This window comes from Nannospalax galili, unplaced genomic scaffold, assembly GCF_000622305.1.
Source record: "Nannospalax galili isolate Female #2095 unplaced genomic scaffold, S.galili_v1.0 scaffold996, whole genome shotgun sequence".
Lineage (NCBI taxonomy): Eukaryota > Metazoa > Chordata > Mammalia > Rodentia > Spalacidae > Nannospalax > Nannospalax galili.
Genome location: NW_008339436.1, coordinates 2,916,846 through 2,943,643, shown reverse-complemented (window position 1 = coordinate 2,943,643; position 26,798 = coordinate 2,916,846). Strand labels below are relative to the sequence as shown.

The window sequence follows — 26,798 nt, the reverse complement described above, 5'->3', positions numbered from 1 at the left end:
CAGTGAGTCCTCTGAGATTTCTGGCACTCTGCCCCACACTGGATGCCAGTGTGAACAGACTGGTGTCATTTCCCTAAAATCCCTCTAGAGAGACTGCCACATACACATGGCTGCTGGATAATTGGCTGATAAAAGCATCAGCACAGGCCTGACCTCTAGTGGGTCTGTCAGGAAACACTGCACCGAGGTTCTGGTGAGGGTGTTTTGAAGTTTAGTGTGGGTTGTATAGGTTGAAAGGAAAGGGAAGAATTTAGTGGCAGAACGTACTGACTTGGAAGAAACAGTGACAGGAACAGCTGGGTGAGTCTAGGGATGAAAGCTGGGGCAGGAGATTGCAAGCTGTGAGGAGAGGCAGGAGCTGGTAAGCTGCAGATACCAGGTGAAGATGGGGCATAGAGGGGCTGGATGATGGGTAGGGGAGAGCCTCAATCAGGGACGTCCAGAGCTTCAGCAAATTCAAGGCAGAGAGAGGGGTGGGGAAGGATGGGACTTCTGACCAGGTATCCTTGTGTGAGAGAAAATGAGGCTTCACTTTAAAGTGAGAGAAAAAGGTTGAGAGGCTAAGGAAGGTGTATTCATTTGTCTGTCTAGAAATGGCCTGACTTTGCCCAGTCATCTCCAGCATCATTTGATTCTGATTGATTGAAACCAAATATCTCAGCCCAGCTCTGTGCAATGGAAATACGTGAGCCACATCATATAACTTTACTTTTCAATAAGAAGAAATGGATTAGATGATTTCTGATCATATATTGGATCTCATTGTGCCGCCAATAGGCAGGGCTGTTAATGAAATCATTTGCTTCTGTTCCTTTATGCTGATGCTTGGAAATGCTTTGTGTATCTGACCCTCATGGGTGTATCTTGGTTCAGAGTGGCCACAGCTGGAGTGCTCAGCTAGCTAATGTATCTTTGACAATACAGGTCCCGTCCTTTTCCCACCATGGTGGTTGGAGTTCTTGGATTTCATAGTTATGTACTGATAGGAACTAAAAAATAAAAAAAAAAGAAACTTCAAACGCCAAGTCCTAAGAGAATACAGTATGCATTTCCAGATAGGCAGAGCACTAACTTTCAGGAATATTCGAATGTTCTTTTTTCTTTTTAATTCTTCCTATGTCTAATTTTATTTTTTTAATATTTATAAAACTTTATTGAGAATTTCATACATGCATAGAATGTGTTTTGATCAAATCCATGCCCACTCCCTCCCCTCCAACATTCCCCCCTCTGAAGAGGTAACCCTAAACTCTTTTAAGGATACAAGCTCCAAAATACCTTTGACATTTTAGGCCTTGGAACAGAGTATGTTGCTAACAGGCCCAAGGACATTTTGACTTTTAGCCAAGAAACTGGCTACATTTCTTTGTTTTTGTTTTTTCACCCTAACTCCCTAGGCAGATCCTACTTCCTATTCTTACCACACCACCGTCTGAAGAGGTTACCCAAATTGCTCATAGAGAATTGGGATGCAGACTGCTCTGTCTTATTCCATGCTCAACAGGGATGCAGGGTGAGGCAATTGGGGTACCCCTTCAGTAGGTCTATCAAAAAGATGCTCAAATTGCATAACTCTTATCTGTAGGAAGAAAAGAAAGCCCTTGGCTGATGAATACACGATGTGAAGGAGAACCAAAGGTAAGAGCAGTTAGCATTACAAGTTCTAGACAGGGAACCAGAAAAAAGTCAGAACAGGGCAAATTTCAAATGTTCATAGGAGAGTCCATTGGAGTTTCTTGGCAAGGGCTTCCAAAAGCATCCATCTATTGGGTTCTTCCTCATTTTTCTTTTGTCTTCCAAGGCTGGACTAGTTGGCTGGGCAGAGTGGCTGGATACTCAGGTGAGGGTCCTATGACCATGCTTGGCACTCCTTTAATGAAGGAGCACAACCGTCAACAAGCCTAATTGTGACTATGTTTAGTAATCAGGCTCAGCCGAAGTGTGATGATGGTAGTTATTTCATGCAGAAGGGATTGCTGTATATCATCATCTTATTAAAAGGACCTGGAATTTAAAAGGATTTGGTGCTAGGAGCCACATATGAGGGAGAACGTACGTCGTTTATTTTTCCGAGTCTGTGTTACTTCACTTAGTATAAATATTCTCGTTTTCATCTTCAGGGGTGACCGTTAAGAATCTCCAGGCCTTCCAGGTCCTGCAGAATGTTTTCCACAAAGCCAATGACTCTGTCCTTTGCACCCAAGTCCTTTTGGCCATCAAGACCATGTGGGCTTGGAACCCTCGGAACTTCTTCCTGCTGGAGTGGACCCTGCAGCCCATTTCGCAGTTTGTGGAGATTGTGCCCCTGAAGCCGACTTTGGTGCAGGAGCACTTTTTCCAGTTGCTGGAGACCCTGGTGTTCCAGCTTCTCTATGTGCCCCATGAGATCCTGGGGAAAGTGCAGCGTCTGATCAAGGAGAGCCCAGAGCTGTCTTGCACCCTCGTGGCCTTGCAGAGCATCCTCAGGATCACCGCCAGTGACCCACTCTTCACTGACATCTTCCGGGACTCTGGACTGCTAGGCCTGCTGCTGGCCCAGCTACGGAAGCAGGCTAAGATCATGAGGAAGTCAGGTGCACCACAGAGGGGTGGGCAACTGCTATGATCAATATTAGTCGGACTGGGTCTGCTGATCTAGCCACCCTTCAGTGTAGCAGAGGATATGAGTGTGATGGGTAGAGGAGGGAGCTCTGAGGCTTATGGCTTCACAAAGAACAGGCAGTCTCCCAGTCTTCCCCACCAGGATCCCAGTAGAGCAATCTTATCCAGTTACTTCACCTCTATGAGACTGTGGCTGTATCATAGGACTCCATTGGACAGCTATGACACAAGGAGCTGGGGTACCTTCAGGAGTTTAGGAAGGAGCCATGTCCTCCTTGGAATGTTTGCAGATAGGATCAGGACTTAGAACAATGGGCTTCCAGGATGCCTTTGTGAGTCTGGGTTTTGAGACCAGGCTCTGGAAGTATATATCTCTGTGCTTCTTTCTATTGCTCAGCAACTGCTTTAATCTGTTTTCTGCACTGTAACAAAATGCCTCAGACTGGGTAATTTATAAAGAATAGAAGTTTAGGGGCTGGAGAGATGGCTTAGTGGTTAAGAGCACTGGATGCTCTTGCAGAGGACCCAGGTTCAGTTCCTAGCACCCACATGGTGGTTAACAACTGTCCATAACTCCAATTCCAGGTTATACGATGCCCTTTTCTGGCCTCCATAGGTATGGTACACATGGGTGCACTTACATACATACATATAGGCAAAACACTTATACACATAGAATAAAAGTAGATACATCTTAAAAAATCAAAAAAAGCTTGGACGTGGTGGTATATGTATTTAATCCCAGCACCTGGGAGGCAGAGGCAGACAGATCTCTGTGACATTGAGGCCAGCCTGGTCTATATGGTGAGTTCTAGGCCAGCTGGGGCTACAAGAAGGTCCTGTCTCAAAAAGACCAAACAACCAACCAACCAAAAAACCAAAAACAGAATACAAGTTTACTTGTAGCTCAATGCTCTACTGCTGAGTTATCCTCCTAAATGGAAGTGTATTTGGCTTGTGGTTCTGGAGACTGGGAAGTTGAATATCATGGGGCCAGCATCTTGAGAAGGCCTTCTTGCTCTGTCATAACATGGTGAAGAGCATTGCATGGTGTGATAAAGCAAATGTGCCAGCTTATGCCACCCTATGGCCTCATCTCACCTAAAGTCCTTACCTCCAATACCTTGAACATGTGAATTAGAGACTAAGTGCCCAGCACCAGCCATAGCATACTTCTGGCCTTAAATCCCATTGTGGATGAAGTTAACATATCAGTCCCCTGCTTCCTTTGGTGTTTCATGGTGAATGCTGGAGACAAGTCTCTTGTTCAGTCTTTCTGGACTATGCTCTCTGGATATTGCTTTTTGCCAGTTTAACTTTGTGATCCATATTTACTTTCTGATCTAATCCTAGACCTTTGATCGTTCCTAGAGTTTAACTTTTTGGGGGAGTGTTGAATCTTATTTGTGCTTCATTTTTCAAATGTGACCTATAGGGTCCTACAGACTCTGCCTCCTGGTATATACATTCTTCTCATACACATTCATTTATCCACTTTTCATTCCCCAGTTAGGAGCTGAACTTCCTGTTTCTGCACTTTTCCAGCACTGGGATTCAGCGCTGGATGAAGAGACCTTGTTAGGGCCTCCATTAGTTACTTTTCTGTTGTTGTGATAAAACACCATGACCAAGGCAACTTATAAAAGGCAGAGTTTATTCAGGCTTAGAGTTCCAGAGAGTTGATTCCATCATGTCAGGGAGGCATGGCAGCAGAGGAAACCAGAGCAGAAAGCTGAGCACTCACATCTTCCAGCAGGCACAGGAAGCAGAGAGGGCAAACTGGAAGTGGGGCAAGGCTATGACTCCTTGTAGCCTGCTCTCAGTGATATGCTTCCTCCAGCTAGGCCACACCTCCTAAAGGTTCCATCACCTCTCCAAACACCACTACCAACTGACCAAGTGTTCAGTACTTGAACTTACGGGAGACATTCTCATTCAAACCACCACAGGGCCTCAAAGATCTCATGAGACCATCTATCTACTCCAGAATCTTTTGAGCTGTTTCCCAGCTTACTCAACAGGCTGCAGCCCTCCCTTCTAGACATGTTGGTAGACTGTAAAAGGAAGATGAATGTGATAGGCTTCATTTATCATCTTGAGAATCTCTGTGCATGGTTGTTGGGCCAAGCCCATCAACATCATGTGGGAGCATGTTAGAAATGAGAATTGCAGGGCTTCTTCTAAGATCTTCTAGCTCACAAACTCTGAGGTGGGGACGTGGCATAGGTCTCTGGATTTCTGGGCTTCTGATGTGCTCAAGTTGGAGAACCACTGAGGATGCATTTGCAGGGTTGCGTCTTTTGAGTTGAGATTCATGGTCCCTTCCAATAGAAGCATCACATTAACATCTCCTTGAGAGACTAGGAAACCAGGGGGAGAAGAGATTGTGGGTTGCACCATGTATATTTAATAAATGTTTATTTATCCTTCAATGTGACAGGAAACAAAGAGCCGAGTCCTGGCGTTCGGGATCCAGAAAGGGAGCTCACCTGTGTGATGCTAAGCACTGTGGTCACATTGCTGCAAGGGTCAGTTCGGAATGCAGGTAATGATGCTGCTAAATTTGCCCTGTCACTGTTCAGCAAAATGGGAATTTTTCTCCGGTTATTTATGCCAGTGTTCAAAGATTGTATCCAAGAGATAATTAGCACAAACACAAATACTGTGACTAATGTACATGTGCTGGTTGATATTTAGTGACTGTCAGGGAAACATACACCTTGATTGACACTTTTCTTCTGAGGTTGTAAAATGAAATTGGTAAGCGAAGAGACCCTGCTTAATCCAACATTTTCTAAATTAATGAGACCACAAAACCTCTTCCCCTCTTTCCAAGTATTAATAGCTTGCCTCAGTGCCTATACATGCTCTTTTTTTTTGTAAACCACAGAGTAAAACTTACACTGAAAAGCTAGTTATTTTAAGGAGGAAAAATGTAACCACTCCAGTCATCAGCCATCTGTTTTTGTTGCTTTTTTTATTTTTCCAAAATCATGTGGGTTCCAGGTTTTTCTCTAAAGATGTTCTTTTCTCAAGCTGGGTATGGTGGCACATGCCTTTAATCCCAGAACTCAGGAGGTAGAGACAGGTAAATCTCTGTGAGGTCGAGGCCAGCATGGTCTACAAAGCAAGCAAGTTCCAGGCCAGGTTGAGCTTACAGGGAGACCCTGCCTCAAAAACAAAAAATGAAAACAAAATGACTTTTTTCATAGGTTAGTCTGGGACATGGAGTAGATGCACCAGCAACGTCTGGTGAGCAGGTTTGGGGATTTGGACACTTAGCCAAAGCCCTCATAGATTAACCATGCTAAATGTAAAAGCCTATCATTTCATTTTAGCAAGGGAAAGTCTCTTGCGTGAGCCTACAAAGTGTTCCCCCAAAGTACTGGTTAGAATTCATATTTCTAGATTGACTCTTGATTAGTAGTAGGTCAAGGTCAAACTTAAATTGGTCTTCCAATATAATTTCGCCATGGAGAGAACATGGTCATGTTTGGCACATCCTGCCTCAGAAGCCCAAGCTGTTCAAATCTACATTAAGCTAATTCGTCAAGTTAATTTTGAGTCTTTATTCCATGAGGATGAATCTAATAACAATCCTTCGGAAGAAAAACCTAGGATTACTTGTAAACAAAAACACAGCATCAATTGGATTTCTTTAATTTTCTCCCTTCAAAAAGGCTTAGGAATTAAATATGTTCCTAACTTAAATTCTGCTTTGTTTTCATAAGAAGTTGGCAGAGAGACTAAGGAGTTTTCATTGGTCCTGGATTAGGGAATTAAGGTAAAATAAACGGAGAGGTGGACCAGCCAAAGTTTGTAGTACTGAGATTTCTGAAGGCTTTTTTTTCTTTTTTCTTCAAGACTACAAAACATTGTTATTAACTACTATCATTATTTTGTACAATAATTCTCTTGAACTCATTTCATCATGTCTTAAATTTATCTTTAATGGGAAGATTTGATCAAAGGATTTCTCCCCTCGAAATAGAAATCGCATGGGTGAAGAAAGCAGTTTTTCCTTTAAATTCTCAGCTCCATAGTTTCTCTTCCTTTTCTCATTTTAATCCATAATGGTATGAATTATAGAACAAAGCAAAGCAAAACTATTAAGCAAAGTTGAAAGGGAAAGTTTGCTTGTGATTGAAATTGCAGAGTAGAGGCCCCCTCACTCTAGCCCCACCCTGTCTGTCTGGTCTCCAGTTGTCCTGAAGGATCATGGCATGGTACCCTTCATCAAGATCTTCCTGGATGACGAGAGCTACCGGGGGGCTTCGCTCAGCATCCTGGAGCAGCTTTCAGTCATCAACGCAGAGGAGTACATGAGCATCATCGTGGGGGCTTTGTGTTCGTCCACCCAGGGAGAGCTGCAGCTGAAACTGGACCTTCTCAAGGTGAGGCCGGGTCTTCCTTTGTAATTGCTTTCTCCAGTATGTGCATCAAGTGATTTATCTTTGTTCATGCATCCATTCGTTCAGTCGGCCGTTGAGTTGGGTAGGTTCCTCTGCCGAGAAGTTTTAGCTGCTGTCACAAATGAATACCCTGTGCTCAGCTGCCTGACAGATAAATTTCTTGAGATGGGTTTTATGTGGCTTAGGCTGGCCTTAGAGTCCCTATGTAGGCAAGGATGACCTTGAATTCCTGATTGTCCTGCTTCTACCTCCCAAATGCTGGGATTGTAGGGGTACACTACCATACCTGGCTTTAAATTTCTTTTTATGGAGAATCTAATCAATAATTAGGATTGTAACTCAGGCACAGCTGTTCCTTGGATGCTCAGCCAGAAGACAAGGAAAGAGAGACCATGGAGAATGGCACAGAAACATTCCCATTCAAGCTGGGAATTAGCACGTGTTAACTTCCTTCCAGTTTTCTTTGGGCAGCCTTTTGGGCAGGGCTCATTTGCATGCGAAAGGTGCCAGGAAATGTGGTCCCTGGCTAGGCAGCAACCTCAGATCATGAAAGTGGAGAGTGAATCAGTGGTGGCCAGACAGGTGCGCTGTAGATTCCATCTACTGAGCATCTAACCAGGAGAGAGTGCCTAGGACACAGTAGAACAAGATGCAGCCCTTGGTCTCTGTGAAGATCAGACCTCAGGGAAGGCAGTGAGTGCCCTGGATAGGCCAAGGGTAGACTTTGGGTAGATACTGGGGAGGCACCAGCTGCAGTGGGAAGAGAGCAGTACAGTTTTACCTGGTCCAGGAAGGCTCACAGAGGAGAGTGTGAGCTAGAAAGAAAGAAAAAAGATAGTCAAAGGGTCGGGGAGGGGACACTAATGCACAAGTGAACCCAGGCTGACACACGGGGACAGCAGAGAAGTGTATATTTTTGTAACATTGCCAATAAACATCAAATCATCTTAAAGTAGTTCTCTCTTTTCCTAGTGTCATTGCTGTTTCCTCTTTATTCCTTTGCCTTTGTGGCTTATGCCTTTTAAAACTTCTTTTGTTTTATGCTGTTTGAATGAAGAACAGTGAATGCAACCCCCCCACCCCCGAGACCTCTGTGTGTGACACAGCCCAAACGAACACATGCTTGTTTCCTTGACATGTCATACCTGGTTATCTATACATTTTATCAAAGGACAAAGTTGCTCTGACTCCCAAACCTAACTGGCTTAACAATGAGGACCTCTGTACCAAGCCTTTAACACAAAGAGGATGGTGTTTCTTTCTTTGCACCTATTTCTCTGCAGAGCCCATGTTAGACCTTGAGGGAGTTGTTCCTGATATCATAGGTCTAACCTAAAGTGCTGCACCTGGTAGAGGCATCCTGAGATGTTTGCTTGGGAGAGACACTCTGCCCATAATTATGAGTTTCACAGATATGAACCCAAGCACTGATTTAATTGTAGCCCCCATCCCAGAAATTAATGAAAGAGATTTCTAAGAAGCACAAAAAGAAGCTTGAATGTCTTAAACATTTCTATTTATTTATTTATTTATTTATTTATTTATTTAATGTTTATGAGTATTTTGCCTTCATGCATAAAAGTATACTCAAGTCATGCAATGCCTGTGGAGGCCAGAAGAGGGCATCAGAACCCCTGCAACTGGAGTGATGGGTGGTTGTTAGATGTCATGTGGGTTCCAGGAACTGAACCTGGGTCTTCTGCAAGAACAGTCAGTATTCTTAACTACGGAGCCATCTCTCCAACCCCCTGAATGTCTTTTGAAAGACACTTGAGTGCCATGATTATGTGAGCTTAGAAAAGAATTAATGAGGACTAGGGGTAAAGTTCAGGGTAGAAAGCTTACCCAACACAAGGGATACCCTGGGTTCCAATACCTAGCCCAGCGGGAGAAAAACACAGAAAATTTGGCTGTTTGGAAACAGAAAGGATTTTTGTGTTCAACTCAGAGAAGAGTGCGCTATCTTGCTCACAGTGAGTTCATCTTGTTTACTCTGTAGCGCAGAGGCATCTTAGTGGAGTGTTAGCCCCTGGGTAATAGGACGGAACTCCTAGAATTAGCAATGCAAAGCCATTATGGTGTTTTACAGATTCAATATCATTTCAGAATCACAGCATCAAGAAAACTCACAAGGAATGAGCCCTCAGTGAGCTTATTTAACAAAGTCAGAGTCCACTTGCTCTCTTCCCCTTCTTCCCGCACGCCAAGGCTCTGCTGGATAACAAGAGGCCTCATGAGCTGCCATCACCTTCAATGGACTAGGACTGCCAACATCCTGCTGCTCAGTGGGTGGCAGAGGCGGCTGGATCCCCACAGTCTAGTCCAGATTCTGAGCACATAAATAGCGAGTGAATGTTCTCTGGAATCTGATGTGGGATCTGCAATTGTTTTTAAATCATCCAAGAGCCCCTTGCAACTTTGCAGACATAGGTATGACATGAGCTCTCTTTGGCTGCATGTCCCTGTTCAGAAGCTAAGAGCTGACTGTGCCCAGGAGACTGTTTGCACAGTGGGTCAGATGCAGGATGAGTGGGAAGTGCTGCGGTGTTTGTACCTCCAAAGCAAGGCGGCAGGGCAGCATCCTTCCTGATGATGTTGCCATCACTGCAGTGCAATCTTATCCTGCATCACTCCCATACCCTCTCCTGGGGGCAGATGCTACTAGCCAATCTGGAGAAGACTACTTCAGGGCAGATGTTTCCAGAACCCAGTGGCACTTCCATACCAACACTGAAGCCATGTGATTACAGCACCAATTCTGGCAAATGATAACTCAGTTAAAGGATAATGTAAGCAAATGAATTTCCTCCCCATGGCCAATGGGACTGTGATTGGGTTATGCACAAATTCAGATTGATTTGCTAATATACATTTAGCTGTTCAACTCTGAGCTTAATCACATTACCTCACCAGTCTTCCAGCATGACACATGGAAAATTATGAGGAATAACAAATAATAGAATGTGAAATAAATCCTGTTAGTCCTAACACAGTTAGCGCTTTGCAGCAGACATCCATTTTATAGATTCAAGCCGGAGGAATACTAACTCAGAGCCGATGACATGGTAACTGAGTTAAGGATGAGAAAATGTGCTTAACGCTGACCTTTCTTGAAATGTGTCAACCCTAGCCTGATTACTTTGACTTCAGCTGATTAAATTTACTCCTTTCTGCAGACTCGGAACCCTGTGTGATGCATTATCATGCAAAGTTGAATGACAGTAATGGAGACCCTCCTCCTAGGCCCCCAGTTTCTGACAAATCGTTTCCCGGAGTCGCGAAATATTTATTTTCCTTTATGATAGAAATGTTTCTCTTTAGTTGCTATGAAATTAAGCCTTTGTAATTGGATTTTGGACTCTTTATTTTATGACTCTGCAAATATGAAATTAACCCCATCCCAAGAAATAATAGAGCAGTCTACATTCTAATGAGATTACCCCCATTTTAGATAATGACTCTGAATTTAATAAATCAAACAAAGCAACAATTAAGGGAAGCCATTCCTCCCACCCCTCCCCCCTTAACCAGAGGAAAGAAAGTAGCCATCTAGGTGACAGTCCCACTGAGAGGCACAGATCACAGGCAAAGATTATTGTTGAGTTGCTTCTCCTTTAAAATATCTACGTCAACACTCTTTGAAGGATGGAATTCTTCTCAGCAATGTTTGGCATCATCTTGAAGTACTTGAATTTGATTGATTACAGGGACTGGGGGGCGGGTTCCATAGTTGTCCAGTGCTCAGACAATTGGCTACAATATTATTAAGTTTTTATTATTGATCATTATCCCTTTTTGTATTTGTTTTGACATGCGTCATGTGGTAAACAGAACTTCCTACATTCCTTTTGCCGGAAACCCATCTCCTGATGGTTATAAGAGCCACTGAAAGCCCTCATATAAATTTAGACAATCTAAAATCAGAGCTTTTAAGGTTTCCTAATGTCTTGGTAATTTATTTATTTTTTCATGGCACACATCATGTGACCAGGCACAAGGTCAGGTTCATGTGTGAGGAGACTTACACATGCCATTTACATGTACAGACTGCTGTTTGGATTATCAGTTGAAAGGAAGGGACCTAAACTACTACCTAATTCATAGTTAGAGTGAGTTTTCTTCCCAGATGAAGAAATGCTTCTTAGTTGGGAATGAGTAGCTTATGCAGGACAAAGTTTCCAGGGATAAGGGCTCTGTCTACACAGAGAAAAGTCTTGCCCAGTCTTTACCATGAGCTTTCACATTCACCATTGCAGAGGAACCTTGTTCTCACCACATACATGTCTATTCTGGGTTTTGAGCCAGATTCATGTATCTTCTCCTATGAAGAAAAGGTTCTTAATTCTTCATCTGTACAGTCTTTTTAATTTGTTTATGTGTATGAGTGTATTGTGTGCTTGTATGTAAGTGTACCTGTGTCGTGAAATACCAGTGGAGGTCAGAAGAGGGCATCATATTTCCTTGGAACTGGAGTTATGGACAGTTGTTAGCCACCACATGGGTGCTAAGAGTTGAACCCAGGTCCTCTGCAAGAGCAGCCAGTGTTCTTAACCACTGAGCCATCTCTCCAGCCACATCCATACAGACTTTTAAAAACAAATATGTATTTTATTTTTAATTATGCATATGTGTCTGTGTATGAGGATGTTCATGTGAGTGCAGTTTCCACAGAGGCCAGAACAGGAAGTCAGATCCTCTGGAGCTAGAGTTATAGGTGATTGTGAGCCATCTGACCTAGGTGCTGGGAACTGAACTTGGGTCCTCTGGAAGAACAGTAAATATTCTTAACCCTTAGTCATCTCCAGGCCCTTGTACAGTCTTTAATTCATCATTTTGCCTCTACCTTCCTAAAAGGTCCTTTCCCTTGAAATCTACCTCATGACTCTGATTTGAGCCTCCTTTCATGGGTGGCTCTGATGCTTTTTCAAAGAGCAAACTGGGGATCCCCTTCTCTATACTCGTCCCTCTGAGCTGTGCTGGTTTAACAGTGAGCAGGTCACCACAGTAAGACAGTTTCTTTAACTGCGAAAGGCCTGGCAACCTGTATCGGCAACAATGACTCTTCTTCTCTTTCTTCTGCTTATTTACTTTGAACATAACTATAGAATTTGACTTTTCATAGATTCTCCTGGTTACTGTATTCTTCAATTTGTTTCTTTAATTTTTGGAAGTGTCGAGGATGGAGTAAAAGGAGTCTGTTAAGGGTTCTTGGCAACCATTTATCTTTGTCTTTTTTAGATTTTGAAATAGTCCCTGCCTGTGTATGACAACATAGTCTTCATCTTCCGTTCTTTGAGCCCAAACATAAGCTCAGCTGGGACTTCTTGCAGTTGAATATCATACTAAAGACACATTATTTTATTTCACACAAACATCCATGTTAGGTTAAGGTACCAGTATTTTAGAGATGGAGCCAGAAGAAACCCTCCCTTCTACATGTGCCTGTCTTCATATTTAAGTCTCTGTGTGAATTTTAAACAATTTAAAAATTTACTCTGTTTCTTTTGTTCTTGAGCTCTAAGTTTTCCCCATCTGTGGACTTCCACATGTCCGATTTTAGATCATCCTAAGTCATGTGATTAAGTCACAACACTGGCTGTTAGCCCAAACTGGGAGTTTCCCTTGCATTTCTCCCCTTCGAAGCAGATCTCAAGCATTCTAGAATTGATTCTGAACAGTGTCTCCTTCCTTGCTTCAGTGCAGCATTACGTTTCTAAAAGGATAAAGCAACTCAAACCTCCTTCCAGAATCTAGTAATTAAGTGGCCATCCACTATCCAAAAACACACCTGAAATATCTGGATTTCAAGTAGGTTCCAATGCAATCTCTGAGGTCAATAAGTGAATGTCCCGAACTGCAGACTTAAATATTTATATAAACGTGTCCATCCATCCTTCACTTTTGATGTGAAGTTAGCGCAGAATGAGAATTCCCTTCTTCCCCTCACCCTCCCTTTCTTTTTTCCATCCTTTCATCATCATTTCCTTCCAAGTGTGAACAGCTATTGTATACCATGCTCCAGGGTCACTGAATGGCTCCTTGTAAGTGCTCTGTGAAGGTTTAATTTCACAGGGAATAAGTTTACCTGACCAATAGAAGTCTCAGACAGCTGGAAGATGCTGGATTCTCTCCACTCTAACTACATGAAATGTATTTGCCACAGGTCCAGGCTGTGTGGTATCTACATATTTTGTTCATTGAAGGTTTGTCCTCCCTTCTGGAAAGCCTCCTCTTTACAATCAGCTGTTAAGTAGATTCCCTTTGCTTTCTCTCCTCCTGCAGTGCAGCTCTGCTGTTTGCGCAGAGGGAGAGATTATCTAAATCAGCTACAGTTTTATGATGTCTCTGTGTGTCTTCTGTACACAGAGAAGATAGTGTGTTCCACATATAGGGACTTAAATGCTGCCGTGTTCTACGGGGTGACAAATCTGGTGGCTCCTTATCACATGGAGCCCCGGTCTGCTGAGGATCTGAGACAATTTTTTAGTAGCTGCAGTAGTGTGTGTGTGATGGGAGTTTTGTTCTCAGGTAGTGGGGTGAGGGCTATGTAACCCACTAGCCTTGGGTTGTATGGGCCGGGGGGTCAAAACTTATTCTGGAGGGAGACACATTTATGTCAAGATACCCACAGGTGGATCAACTTTGTCAGTTAGTGTGGGTTTTAAGGACCACCCTTTGAGAAACTGCTTGGTTGGGACAACCTAAAACTGTAAAGAACAAGATTGACATCAACATGTTTGAGAATTGTCCACCTAGCTCATCTAAATTTCAGGTGGGTGGTCACAAACAGAGGGGAGCCTGGAGCCTAGAACCTTGGATGGGTGTGCTTGCCCTTTGCCATGTCCTGCTTGCTGGAATTCACTCATTTTATCTGCTTGGTGTTTCAGTCTCTGCTGCGGATCTTGGAGACCCCAAAGGGACGTGCTGCGTTCAGAGTCTCCAGTGGGTTCAATGGGCTGCTGTCCCTACTCTCCGACCTGGAGGGGTCCCTTCAAGTGCCTGCGACATCGATGTGGAGTGCAGTGTCCCCCAGACAGACCCTGGAGCTGGTGCTGCACACTCTTTGTGTGGTGTCTGCTGCGCTGCATCTGGACCCCGTCAATGGACACTTCTTCAGGAGAAACGGGCTCTTCGAGAAGCTGGCGGAAGACCTCTGCCTACTGGGCTGTTTTGGAGTCCCTGAGGAGGAGGGGGTGCCGCAGCACACGGGGTCTGACACAAAGGCCAGGCCCTTTGCGGTTTTACTGAACTGCGCCTTTTCTTCCAACTGCCCGTTCCCACCCAGGGTGCAGAGCTGCCTCCAGATCCTCAGCTTCCTGGACAGCATGGCCAGTGGCACCCTCCACCTGCGCGACGACCTGAAGGAGTCGGCCAGGTCTGGGCGGGAGCCTGCTGCGGATGTTCAGAAGGGAGGAGCTGGTGGTGGCCTCCAAGGCAACTTGAAGCGGTGGCCAGACCCGGAGGAGAGGTAGAGCTGGGCCAGGGGCTTCTGCTGCGGCTCACCCAGTGTGTCTGTGACCGGTTCCTCTCTTCCCCAGACATTTGCACAGGTGTAATGGGTAGGAAGGCTACACTACAGCCTGGGTGTGAGCAAACACTGACTTTTCTTTAAATCAAAGCAACTTGGATTCCAAGGGCTGGAGGAGGTTGTTGATTCCTATTAGAGCCTACAAGGCTTCCGATGCGTGGAAGGCAAAGAACTTGGAGCCTTTCTCTTTTGGGACCCTCTGGGCTCCTGGGTGTTGCGGTGTTTGGGTGGGGTCTTCTGGGTGTGCCAGGCAGCCTCGGCCTCTGAGGTCTTGTCTCCATCCTAAGGTGCTGCCAGGAGCTGGGGGCGAGCTCCTTAAATTTGCAGGGCAGAAACCACAGCGTCCCACCACTGGACTTCTAGTCTTTGTGGGTACTTCTAATAAAAACGACCCTCTCTCTCCAGACTCCTCAGTGGGCTCAGACTTGGCAAAATAGTCTGCCTTTTATATCTGCAAAACAGAATTCTACTAAGCAGGGAATGTGAGGCTCGGTCCCCACCCCACCCCTTTCAGATCCAGAGGGAAATGCACATTAGCAGAAGGTGAGGACTTCTTTTCATTCCATAAAAGCAATTAATAATCAGATGCTTCCTGCTTCTGAGAGACACTGAACAGTTTTAACTAAGAAGACCCCCCATTTGTCAGACTTCAGTGCTGGAGGGTAGCTTTGAGAGGACTGGGTGTTAAATTTCTGCAAATTAAGATACTCATACAACTTTTTTGTTTCGTGTATAGTTTTGTTTCTAATCTTGCAGTCTTGCACTAACATGCAGGTTCATGGTGTTCATGAGATATTTCTTATTGCACCTAATTTGATCACTTTAGAAGGGATTTTTGCATCTACATTCATGAGGGCCTTTGGCCTTTCACATTCCTTTCTAAGCTGTTTTTACCATCTAACTTACCCTACCCATTCATGAGTTGAACAGTCTTCTTCTGGTTTCTGGAAGAGTCAGTGCAGGCCAATTTTAGACCTGGACTGTGTGCTAGGACTTACCAGTAAATTCCATCAGCCTTGTGGGAAGATTTATTATTGGGGAATAAATTTCTTTTTTTTTAAAGTTAGTTTATTTATTATTTTTACTTTATGTGTATGAGCGTATTGCCTGAATGTGTGTGAGTGTACCTGTGTTGTGCATCTCCTGAAGCCTGGTCAACCTACCCAGCATCACAGCAACCAGTTGTCAATAGTTCCTCAGCCAAAGTTGGGGCTTCTTGTCCCTTTCTACCCATCATGCTGGGACTTTGTCTGGCTTGGGCTTGCTTGGGTCTGTCACAAGTGCTATGGGTTCATATGGGTTAACTACCCTGTATCTGGAAAATACTGTTTCCTTGTAGCCATCTACCACCTCTGAATCTTAGAACCTTTCTTCCCCTCTTCCATAATTCTCTTTGAGCCTTGGGAGGTGAAGGATTGGTATATTTGTCTCTTTTAGGGCTAAGCACTCTGCAGCCTCTTATTCTCTACACATTAACCAGTTATGGGTCTCTGTTAATTGCTATCTGCTGTAAGAAGAAGCTTCTCTGGTGAGAGTTGAGAGGTGCACTAATCTATGGGATAACAAAAGGCCATTAGGAGTTGGTTTAATACTATGTCCATTTAGCAGCCTAATAGCAGTAGGTTTTCCCCTGTGGCCTATGACCTGTCTTGCCATAGGTTCCTAGACCTGATATCACTGCCAGGTATGGGCTCCATCTTATAAAGTGAAGCTTAAATCCAATCAGAAAGGAAAGTGGTTGGTTATATCCATAATACTGGTGCCGCTAGTGCACCTGTGGGTTTATCCTGCCAGGTCAGTTGTTATTATAGCTTGCAGAGTTCACAGTTGGATAAAATTGATGATCACATTTCTCTTCTGATAGCATGCATAGCACTTTCCAGAACTATGAAAGCTAGTCAGTAAGAATGAAATTTCAAAGTCAGTACCAGCTTGATTTCTTTTTGTTCTAGATATTCATGTATGTAGTAGTATCTTCAGAAAGAGTCTTACTGTCAAGTTCTGATGGGTAACCAAGAGCAAAGGCAGTAGCCAGTATTTTTGAGGATCTATGGGACCCCTAGTCAACAGCTTCAAACAAGTGAGTTCATTCCTGACATTGGGCTAACTTATGGTGTATGATAGGGGCATTGTCCTCCATTATAGGGTAACTCCATTTAAGCTCGTTTTTTTATTTATGACTTTTATTTTCATATGTATGAGTGTATTGCCTATATGTATGTAAGTGTACCTGTGTCATGCAATACCCTTGGAGGTCAGGAGAGGGTGTCAGATCCCCTTTGATTGGAGTTATGGATGGTTGTTATCCACCATGTGGGTGCTGGGAACTGAACCTGAGTCCTCTGCAAGAGTAGCTAGTGCTCTTAACTGCTGAGTTATCTCTCCAGCTCCTTAAACTTGTTTTATGTTGTGTATGTACATACTCTAAGAAGCTGCTATAGTTTCCATGTGACTTTTTCAAAAGGCCTTTATTGTTAGTCATCATCCCCATATTTCCTTGGGTGTCATTTGAACAATTTTTGGCATTTACTGTTTCTCCTACTTAAATATTCAACCTTGTGCTTATCATTTCCTCCTCCTTTGGGACTTATTCTGGTGTTCTTTTTCTAAACTTGGATTATTAAGATATGAATTTTCAGTTTTGTTTTTAAAAATATGCACTTTCCATGGGCTTGGATTGTGATTCAGTGGCAGAAAAATTGTCTAGTGTACACTAAGCCTTTGGTCCAATTTCCAGTACCACTATATATGTGTGTTTATGTATATAACTATAAAATACATTTTCCTGTATCTTTCAAATTCCATAATCTTTCAAATTCCATATATAGTATAATATAATCCATGTTGTATTACCATAATATTCAATATTTTCTGCTTTCCATTATTATATATAGTTTATGGTTGAGTATTGTTTGCATTTTGAAGTTAAGGTGGGACAGAGTAGCTCTGATTATCTTTTTCTGTTAACTTCTAGCTTGACTGTGATGAGATAAAGTTGACTATATGATGCCTTTTTTTTTTTTTTTTGAGACAGGGTCTCTCTGTAGAAAAGCTGGCCTGGAACTCACTATGTGCATAAGGCTGGCCTCGATCTCACAGAGATCCACCTGCCTTTGTGTCCCAGAGTGCTGAGATTAAAGCCATGCACTATCATTCCTGGCTGACTATATGATTCTTTTTGTTTATAATTACTTGAAGTTAACGTCATGGCCATCATTGTGGTAAATGTTCATAAATATTCCACAGGTACATGGGAAGAATGCGCATTCTCCCATCGTTAGATTCACTGCTCAGTGTCTGTCCATTGGATCAACTTTGTCAGTTGTTTTCCTGACTTGGCATCTAAGTTATCAAGAAAGATACATTAAAACCACTATAATGTGAAATATGCACCTATTAATTTCTAAATTTTATTTTTAATTCACATGTAAAATAACACCTTCTTCATGGCATTTTCATATATAACATATGTAACTTTCATACGTAATTTGTATAACTTATATATAACTTTTGGCTGATTCTTCCCCTCCCTGATCCTCTCCTGTCTCTCTAACCCACGTCCCACTATACTTTTCCACCCCCAATATTTCCCCTTCTACTTCCGTATTGCGTGTGTTCTGTCACCCTCCCTACTTCTCATAAAGTCTCTTTTTCCCACTTCATGGGGCCTTTTCTAGTTTCCTATCCTCTACCCCACTTACTTCCATATAAAAAAACCAAAAAAATATATGAAAGAGAAAATGTGGTATTTGTCATTTGAGTCATGGTTACTTCATTATAATATTTTCTGGTTCCATCCATTTTCTTGAAAATTCCATAAGTTTATTTTTCTTTGTGGTTTAATAAAATTCCATTGTGTATTTGTACCATTATCTGTTCACCTGTTGAGAAACAATTCTGCTGATTCCATTACTTTGCTATTATGAATAGAGAAGCAATAAACATAGATGTGCAATTATTTCTGTGGTAGTATATAGAGTTCTTTTAGTATACACATGTTATAGCTTGTGGTCTCTTGCTGTGATAAAATACTGATCAAAACCAACTTGGGGAGGAAAGAGTTCACTTCATCTTACAACTCCTAGGTTACAGTCCATCACTGAGAGAAGTCAGGGCATGACTCAAGGCAGGAATCTGGAAGCAGGAACCAAATCAGAGACCGTGAGGAATGCTGCTTACTGGCTTGCTTCTAGTTTGCTCAGCTACTTTTCTTATACAGCTCAGGCCCACCTACCCAGGAATGGCACCTCCTCCTACAGTGGTTTGGCTTCTCCTACATTAATCAGCAGTCAAGAAAATGCCTCCACAGAAAAGACCACAGGTCAGTTTGATGGAGGAAAACCCTCAGTTGAAAATTCTTGTTTCCAGGTGTCTCTAGTTTGTGTCAAGTTGACAAAAATTAACCAGCACAACACCTAAGAGGATTATAGCTGTGTCATATGGTAGTTCTTCTTTTAATTTTTTGGGATACCACCAAACTGATTTCCATAATGGCTATACGAGTTTACATTCCTACCAGCAGTAAATAAGAGTGCCTTTCCCCCTGCATCTTTACCAGAATTTATTGTCATTTGTTTTCTTGATGATAGCTATTCTGACTGGGAGTGAGGTGGAATCTCAGAGTAGTTTTAACTTTACATTGCTCCAATGGGATGTTGGACACGTTTACAGAAAATTTATTGGTCATTCGTGTTTCTTCTTTTGAGAACTGTCCAATTTATCATCTCATTTTATTGACTGGAAATTTTGTTCATTTGCTGTTCAATTTTTACAGTTCTTTATATATTCTAGATATTAACTCTCTGTCTGAAGTATAACTGGAACAATTTTTCTACCACTCTGTAGGCTACTGTTTCTACCTGCTGATAGTTTCATTTGCTGTGGAGAAGTTTTTAAAATTTCATATAATTTCATTGTCAATTCCTGGAGCCATTTCCTGTGCTGTTTGAGTCTTGTTCAGGAAGTTCCTGCCTAACCCGAAGTGTTTTCCCCTAACTGTTTTAGTGTTTCAGGTTTCAAATTAGGGCATTAGATCCTTTTTGAATTGATTTTTTTAGAGGGTGGAAGTTATGGGTCTATTTTCATTCTTATTCAGGTATATATCCAGTTTCCAACCCTTACCTTTCAAGAAGTTGTCTTTTTTCTCAGTGTAGATGTTTGGTATCTTTGTAAAAACTAGATGGTTATAGCTGAATGAGTTTGTGTCCTAGTCTTCTGTTCTGTTCTTTTGCTCTACATGTCTGATTTTTGTGCCTATACTATGCTGTCTTTGTTACTATGGCTCTGTAGTACAATTTGAGATCAGGTATTGTGAAATCTTCAGCAATGTTCTTTCTTCTAGGATTGTTTTGGTTATTCAGGGTCCTTTGTGTTTCCATATAAATTTCAGGATTGTTTTTCTAGTTCTATGAATAATATCGTTGTGGTGTTAATGGGGATTGCATTTAATCTGCAGATTACTTTTGGTAATTTTTATAATATTAATTCTGTGAACTTAGGAGAAAGGGAGATTTTCCATCATGGAGATTTTCCTTTAAAACATATTTTTATAATTTTTTTGAGAATTTCATACAATGTAGTTTGATCATGAAGTTGAATTTTGTCAAATATCTTTCATGTATTTATCGAAATGATCATGTGATTTCTGTCTTTAAGCCTATTAATACATATATTACTTCTATTGATTTGCTTATGTAGAACCAACCATGCATCTCTGTGGATGAAATCAGCTTGGTCATGATGCATGATTACTTTTTAACGTGATCATAAATTTGGTTTGAAACATTTGGTTGACAGTTTTTGTATCTGTGTTGGTCACGAAGGTTGGTCTGTAGTTGTCTCTTTTGTTGTGTCTATCTAGTTTTGGTATTAGGATTATACAGGCTTTGTAAAATGGGTTTTGTAATATTCCTTCCTTCTCTATTTTGTGAAACAGTTTCAGAAGTGCTGACATTGGATCTTTCCTAAATATTTGGCAGAAATCAAGAGTAAATCTGCCTAGTCCTAGACTTTTCTTTGTGGAAAGAATTTTAATTTTATTACTTGTTATGGGCCTGTTTAAATAGCTCATATTCTCTGAATTTAACTTCAATTGGTCATATGTACTAAGCATAGGTTCTATTAATTTTTGTTATACGTATACTTGACATTGTAAGAATCACATGTGTTTAGAGTTTTCAGATCAAGTTGCATTTGTTATTATATAGTGACGTTTTAAAAACTCTTCTAGTGCATTTTGCCTTATTGACAATTTTGTCCAATAATAATGACTATAACAAAGTTCTTTTGCTCACTGTAACTGTAAACTATTTCCATCTTAAAAATCATTATTATTATTATGTGTATGATATGTGTGTGGGGACATGTGTGCAATGGTATGCATATGAACATGTCTTGAGTTGTTTTAATTATTCAACTATGTTTTCATGGTCTTTATTTAGGTTTTTATTCATATCCCCTCTGTGTCTAAATGGTTATAACACTAGCTATTTAGGTTTTGTTTCTTAAATTTTAGACACATTTTATATGTCAAGATGTACGGCTTACTTCTTTTCAAACCAACTTCATGATTTTGGGGGCCCTTTTCCTGGTTCATATTTCTCTTTTCTTTCACTCTCTCTCTTTTGAGACAGGGTCTCCCTATAGCCCAGCTGGCCTGGAGCTCACTGTGTAGACCAGGCTGGCCTTGAACTCACAGAGATCTGCCTGCCTCTGCCTCCCAACTGCTGGGGTTAAAGACATGTGCTACCACACCTGGCTTTTTTCATTCAGTCATATGAATCACAGAGATTATGTCTTCTGTGCCTTTTTTTTTTTCTTTTTTGAGACAGGGTCTCCTTCTATCCCTAACTGGCCTAGAACTTCCTAGGGAGACCAGGTTGGCCTCAGTCTCACATAGATCAGCTTGCCTCTGCCTCCTGAGTGCTGGAATCAAGGGTGTATGTTACCATGCCTGGCTTCTGTGTCTTTTGAGTGTCTTATTCTACAGAATGTTATATCTATGGCTGTCATTAAAGGTTTCTTGTGTGGGATATGACTTTTAACTGTGTCTTGCTTCTCCTAAGATCTCCATGAAAACCATTCTTCCCTGGCCACCTTGACTTTCTGTAGCTGTAGGAATGCTTCTTGGAGTTGGTGCAAGCCAGGCCTTGGCCAGACTCCTAGGCCTTACTCTTTAAGCTCTGTTTGGGGGAAATTCATTCTCAGGAGCTATTGCTCTGTAGTTTTGTTTTTGCTGTTGTCTTTATGCAGCTTAGGTATCAAGTCATAACCAGGTTTCCTTATTGTCTCCTAGATATGACTGTGGAGCCTTTACTAGGACTGTCTAGGCATGGTCCTACTGTGGAGCCTTTACACTGGCTATACTCTTTGTTTGAAATGATTTCTCCTTGAATATCTTTATTCTTCTTTCAAGTCTGCCCAAATGTCATCTTGTCAAAGGTGCCAAAGAAGTCAACCCTGGCACCCAAAATAGAAACTAGGGGCTGATGGTGGCGGTTAGGAGACAGCTGAGTGGTTAAGAGCACTGGCTGCTCATGCAGAGGATCTGGGTTTGGTTTCTAGCATCTATATGGTAAGCTCAAAACCACCCGTGACTCCAGTTCTAGGGGATATGACGAATTCTTCTAGTCTCCATGATTTCCTGCATGCACCTGGTACACATAAAGTCATGCAGGCCAACACTCATATGTATAAATATAATAACTCAATAATTTAAAAAATGGGGTCCTTTCTCTAACCAAGCATTCTTATTTTAAAAATATTTTATTTATTATTTTTATTTTATGTGTATGAGCATTATGCTTGCATATAGGTAAGTGCACCTGTGTCGTGCAATGCCCACGGAGGACAGAAGAGGCTGTTGGATCCCCTGGAACTGGAGTTACAAACAGTTGTTAGCTGCCATGTGGGTGCTGGGATTTGAACCTGGGTTTTCTGCAAGAACAGTGTTCTTAACCGCAGAGCCATTCTTTTTTAAAAAAAGATCTATTTATTTTACGTGTATGAGCGTTTTGTCTATATGTATGTATGTGCACCCTGTGCATGTGGAATCCATGGAGTTTAGAAGAGGGTATTGGATCCCCTGGAACTGGAGTTACAAATGGTTGTGAGCCACCATGTGGGTGCTGGAAACTGAACTTGAGTCCTCTGCAAGAACAGCCAGTTCTCTTAGCCACTGAGCCGTCTCTCTGGCCCCTCAACTAAGAATTCTTGATTCTCTCGACTCATCTAACACTTTTCTCAATAGCAGTTGCCCTTTTTATATAATTCAATAGTTCATTATCATATTATATTAATAAGACAAATTATATATTGATAACTTATTTACTCACCATGTTTATATATATATATCATTTATAGCTGTTCTCTCACACCTCAGTCATGGGTTTTTGTTTTTTAACTTTTCAATATATCTGAAAGGCTCAAATGATTCTTGAAAATCAGTAGAAGGCCAGTTGATACTTGTTCAAGAGAACTTAAAAAGCTCAAGCCAAATGGCAGAAGCACTTGAGATGCCAAGAACAATTTCACTGTGAGATGGTGGGGCGGGCTAGCATTTGAAAGTTGGGGGCTTTTAACTGGGGTTAGCTGGGGAGTTTACTGTTATCATTACGATTTCAATTTACATCAGTAAGAATATCTTTTGTTCTATGGGGTAGAAATCCTGCAGAGTCAGGTGGACATGAGTACAGTTAAGATTCAGAACCATCCACCCCATCACCTTGAATAACTCTGTAGTGTCACTTTTCAGAAAACTTTTCTCTACCTCAACCCCTGGCAACCACTGGCCTTTCCTTGTAGTTTTGTTTTTTCCACAAACCCACATACCTGTGTCAGCTTTTGAGATTGGGTTTTGAGACTACTGAAAGATTTGCATGAGGCCTGAGAAGTTCAACTATGCCATGTGCATTAGTAGCTCATACCCTTTTTTGTTAGTTTTTTAAAGTTAGCATGCAAAGTAGTGGGTTTCATCATGGCATTTCATCAGAAGCTGCCCTTGTTGCCCCTCCCCCACTCCTCCCCATCATCTCATCCCTCCTGCTGGTCCCCTTCTTCCTCCCTGTTAATAGTCTCCTTTCTGCTTTTGTGTTACATGTGTTACTGGTCCTTTAAGGTAGTGTTTCCACTCCTGATCCCTGTCTTGTTTTATGACCTACACCCACAGAGCTACACACATACACAAACACATATATACAAATTAAAATCTGGGGCTGTGGAGATGGTTCAGTGAGTAAATATTTGCTGCACAAGCATGAAGACCTGCGTTTGAATCCCTAGAACTCCTGTAAAAGGTGCTGGGTGCAGTGACATGCATGTGTAACCCCAGCATGGGGGAGATGAAACAGTAAGTTCCAGGTTCAGTGGGAGAGTCTGTCTCAAAAAATAAGGTGAAGAGCAAGCAACAGAAAAAGAGGCCCAATGTTGGCCTCTGGCCTCCTCTCTCTCTCTCTCTCTCTCTCTCTCTCTCTCTCTCTCTCTCTCTCAAAAAATTAAAATCGAGGATCCACACATTAGAGAAAACATAGTGTTTGTCTTCCTGAATCTGGAATATTTTACTTAACATAATAATTTTCCCCAAAATGTCATGATTTCGTTTTTTCTTTACAGTTGAATAAGATTCCACCCTGCATATTTACCACTTCTTTTATCCATCCATTGATGGATGGGTGTCTAGGCTGATTTCATGGTATATGGTATGTGTATATATGTATGATGTATATATATTCACTCTGACCAGGGTGAAATGGACTCATGTACATTTCCCTGATGCCTAAGGATATTGAACACTTTTAGAAAAATTATTAGTCAATTGTAGTTCTTCTTTTGACAACTCTCTATTCAGTTCATTGTCCCCTTTATCAAAACTTTGGGTTTTTTGACACTGAAGTTTTGCCGTTCTTTATATATTCTAGGTATTAGCTTCTGTCTGAAGCTAGAAAAGATTTTCTCTCACTTTTTAGGCCTCCTCTTCACTCTGCCGATGGATTCCTTTGCTGTGTGTACAGGCGCCTTTTAATTTCATCAAATTCCATTTGTTAATTTTTGGTTATTTCCTGTGCTGTTAGAAGTATTTTCTGAAAGTGCTAGCCTATATTTATATCTTTTAAAAATATTTGTACTAATTCTTTGAGAATTTCACACAGTGCGTTTTGATCCTATTCACCCCCAGCTCTTCCAGAGCTCCCCGACTCACCCTTGCGACATTTTTTTTCTATTTTTGTAAAAGCCCCACAGGTCCAGTTTGTGCTTCCTATATATTCTTGGGTATGAGGCTATCCACTGGTCCATCCTCGACCTCCCAGGGCCACGACCTTTATTTTTTAAAGGTAAAAAGGGGTTTTGTGAACGTCATACATGATGTTTGCACCATTTTCATCACTCTCAGTCCTCAACTCCCCCCCATCCCCCGACTCCCTCTCAATTTCCTGTTCCCTTCCTTGATTATTGTTGTTATAGGGGTCACATTCTTAAAGTAAACCAACTCTCCCTGTTGCTCTCAAATGCCAATAGTTCCTCAGCCGGGGGTGAGGCATCATGTCCACCTCCTCTCTCCATACTGGGATTTTTGTCCGGCTTGAGCTTGTGTGGGTCTTAAACATGCTGTCACAATTGCTCTGACTTCATATGTGATACTGCCCTGTTGTGTCAGGAAAACTGCCATGTGGAGGTCAGAAGACAACTTGTGGGAGTCAGTTCTCTCCTTCCACCGTATAGGTGCCAGGAATTGAACTCAGGTCTTCAGGCTGGTGGCAAACTCCTCTAGCCACTGAGCCATCTCACCAGTCCTGGGCTTTTCTTTGTGGGGAGACTTTTAGGTGCTTCTTCAGTTTCATTATGGATCTGTTTAAGTCATTAACACATTCTAAATTTAATTTTGATAGGTCATATGTAGTTAGGAATTTGTCCATTTCTTCAGAGTTTCCAGGTTTTGGTATATAAGTTAGGTGGTCTGATTGGTTGGATTGTCTTTTCCTCCTCACTGAGTATTAGGCGTTTGCTGGTTACTGTTGGACGTGAGGAGTTCCTTCTTGGCTCTCCTTTGTTTACCTTTTCTAATAGTGAAAGATTCTTTCCTCTACTGAATGTTTTTTAATGGGCTTGTTTCCATGTGAACCCTCTGAGGACACACTGGACCACAGGGTAGGAGCCAACAGGGGAAGCAAGGCGATTTCAAATGCTGAGCTCCAGGGTGAAAGGAAGCTGCAGGGACTTGGGTTTGCCAGGTAGCAAGATTGGGCAAGACCTACTCACGATGGCTACCTCCTGTGGCACCAGGCTTTTACCTTGAGAAATGCAGAACATTTGTCAAGTGGCAGTGCTCTTCGGCTCTCAGGTCAACTCTGTCCATACTGCCTTTACACTTTGCATCTGTCTCTGCTGGCTTTGTCCACCAGGCTTGTCTTATGGAGGCCCCAGCACTAAGGTTCCCTTTCTTCTCTGTTCCCGAGTCTCCAGAGCTTTCCAAATCTCTGTCTATTGAATGTACTGATTGTGCCACAGGGACACAAATCTCTGTTTGACTTTTAAACCTCTTGGTGCCCCTTCAGTCAACTGTCTTTCTGAGAAGCTGTTTGCAGGCTGTTAGAAGTGGGTCTCAGAGTATCTGATATTTGCTGTCTTCATTACTGCATTTCTTTAGCTCACTTTGAGTTTAAGATTTTTCTTTTTAAAAAAAATAGTGTTTTAGGGGGATGGAGAGATGGCTCAGCAGTCAAGAGCACTGGTTGCTCTTGCACAGGACTCAGGTTCGATTCTCAGTACCCACAGTGGCTAACAACAGTTCATAACTCCAGTTCCAGGGGAATCCGATACCCTCTTCTGACCTCTGCCTGCAATGCACAACATAGGTACACTTACATGCATGCAGGCAATATACTCATACACATAAAATAAAAATAGTAAATAAAATTTTAAAAAATACTATTTTGGTCCCTACCCTGGGACCCTGAATCATGATGTAACTACTAACAAAACTCACTGGATAAAAAAATAGTATTTTAAGGTGAAAGCTTATGTTGTTTGATGTGAGACTATTTCTTTTGCAATATAAGAATTTCATCCTATGAATCTTCTGAAAGCAGTGCTTTAGCAGCATCTCGCAAATATTTCTATGTGTGGCCTTTCTATTTCAGCATGAAATGTTTAACATTTTTCTTGAGGGGCTGGGGAGATAGTACAGTTGGTAAAGCACTGGCTGCTCTTACAGAGAACCTAGGTTCGATTCCCAGCACCCACATGGCAGCTAACAACCATCT

At 42.0% G+C, this 26,798-nt stretch overlaps 1 protein-coding gene across 3 annotated transcripts in view; it reads left to right on the top strand.

Moving 5' to 3' along the window:
* Wdfy4 (WDFY family member 4) overlaps nt 1-26,798 on the top strand; it is a 274,936-nt gene that overhangs the window by 45,297 nt on the left and 202,841 nt on the right. For 2 of the 3 annotated variants that reach the window (XM_029564048.1, XM_029564046.1), the window contains exons 10-13: nt 2,121-2,588; nt 5,042-5,146; nt 6,805-6,995; nt 13,901-14,481. In XM_029564048.1, coding sequence (XP_029419908.1) covers nt 2,121-2,588; nt 5,042-5,146; nt 6,805-6,995; nt 13,901-14,481 — 1,345 coding nt within the window. The remainder of the gene's footprint in view (nt 1-2,120; nt 2,589-5,041; nt 5,147-6,804; nt 6,996-13,900; nt 14,482-26,798) is intronic. The other variant, XM_029564047.1, reaches the window with a different exon arrangement.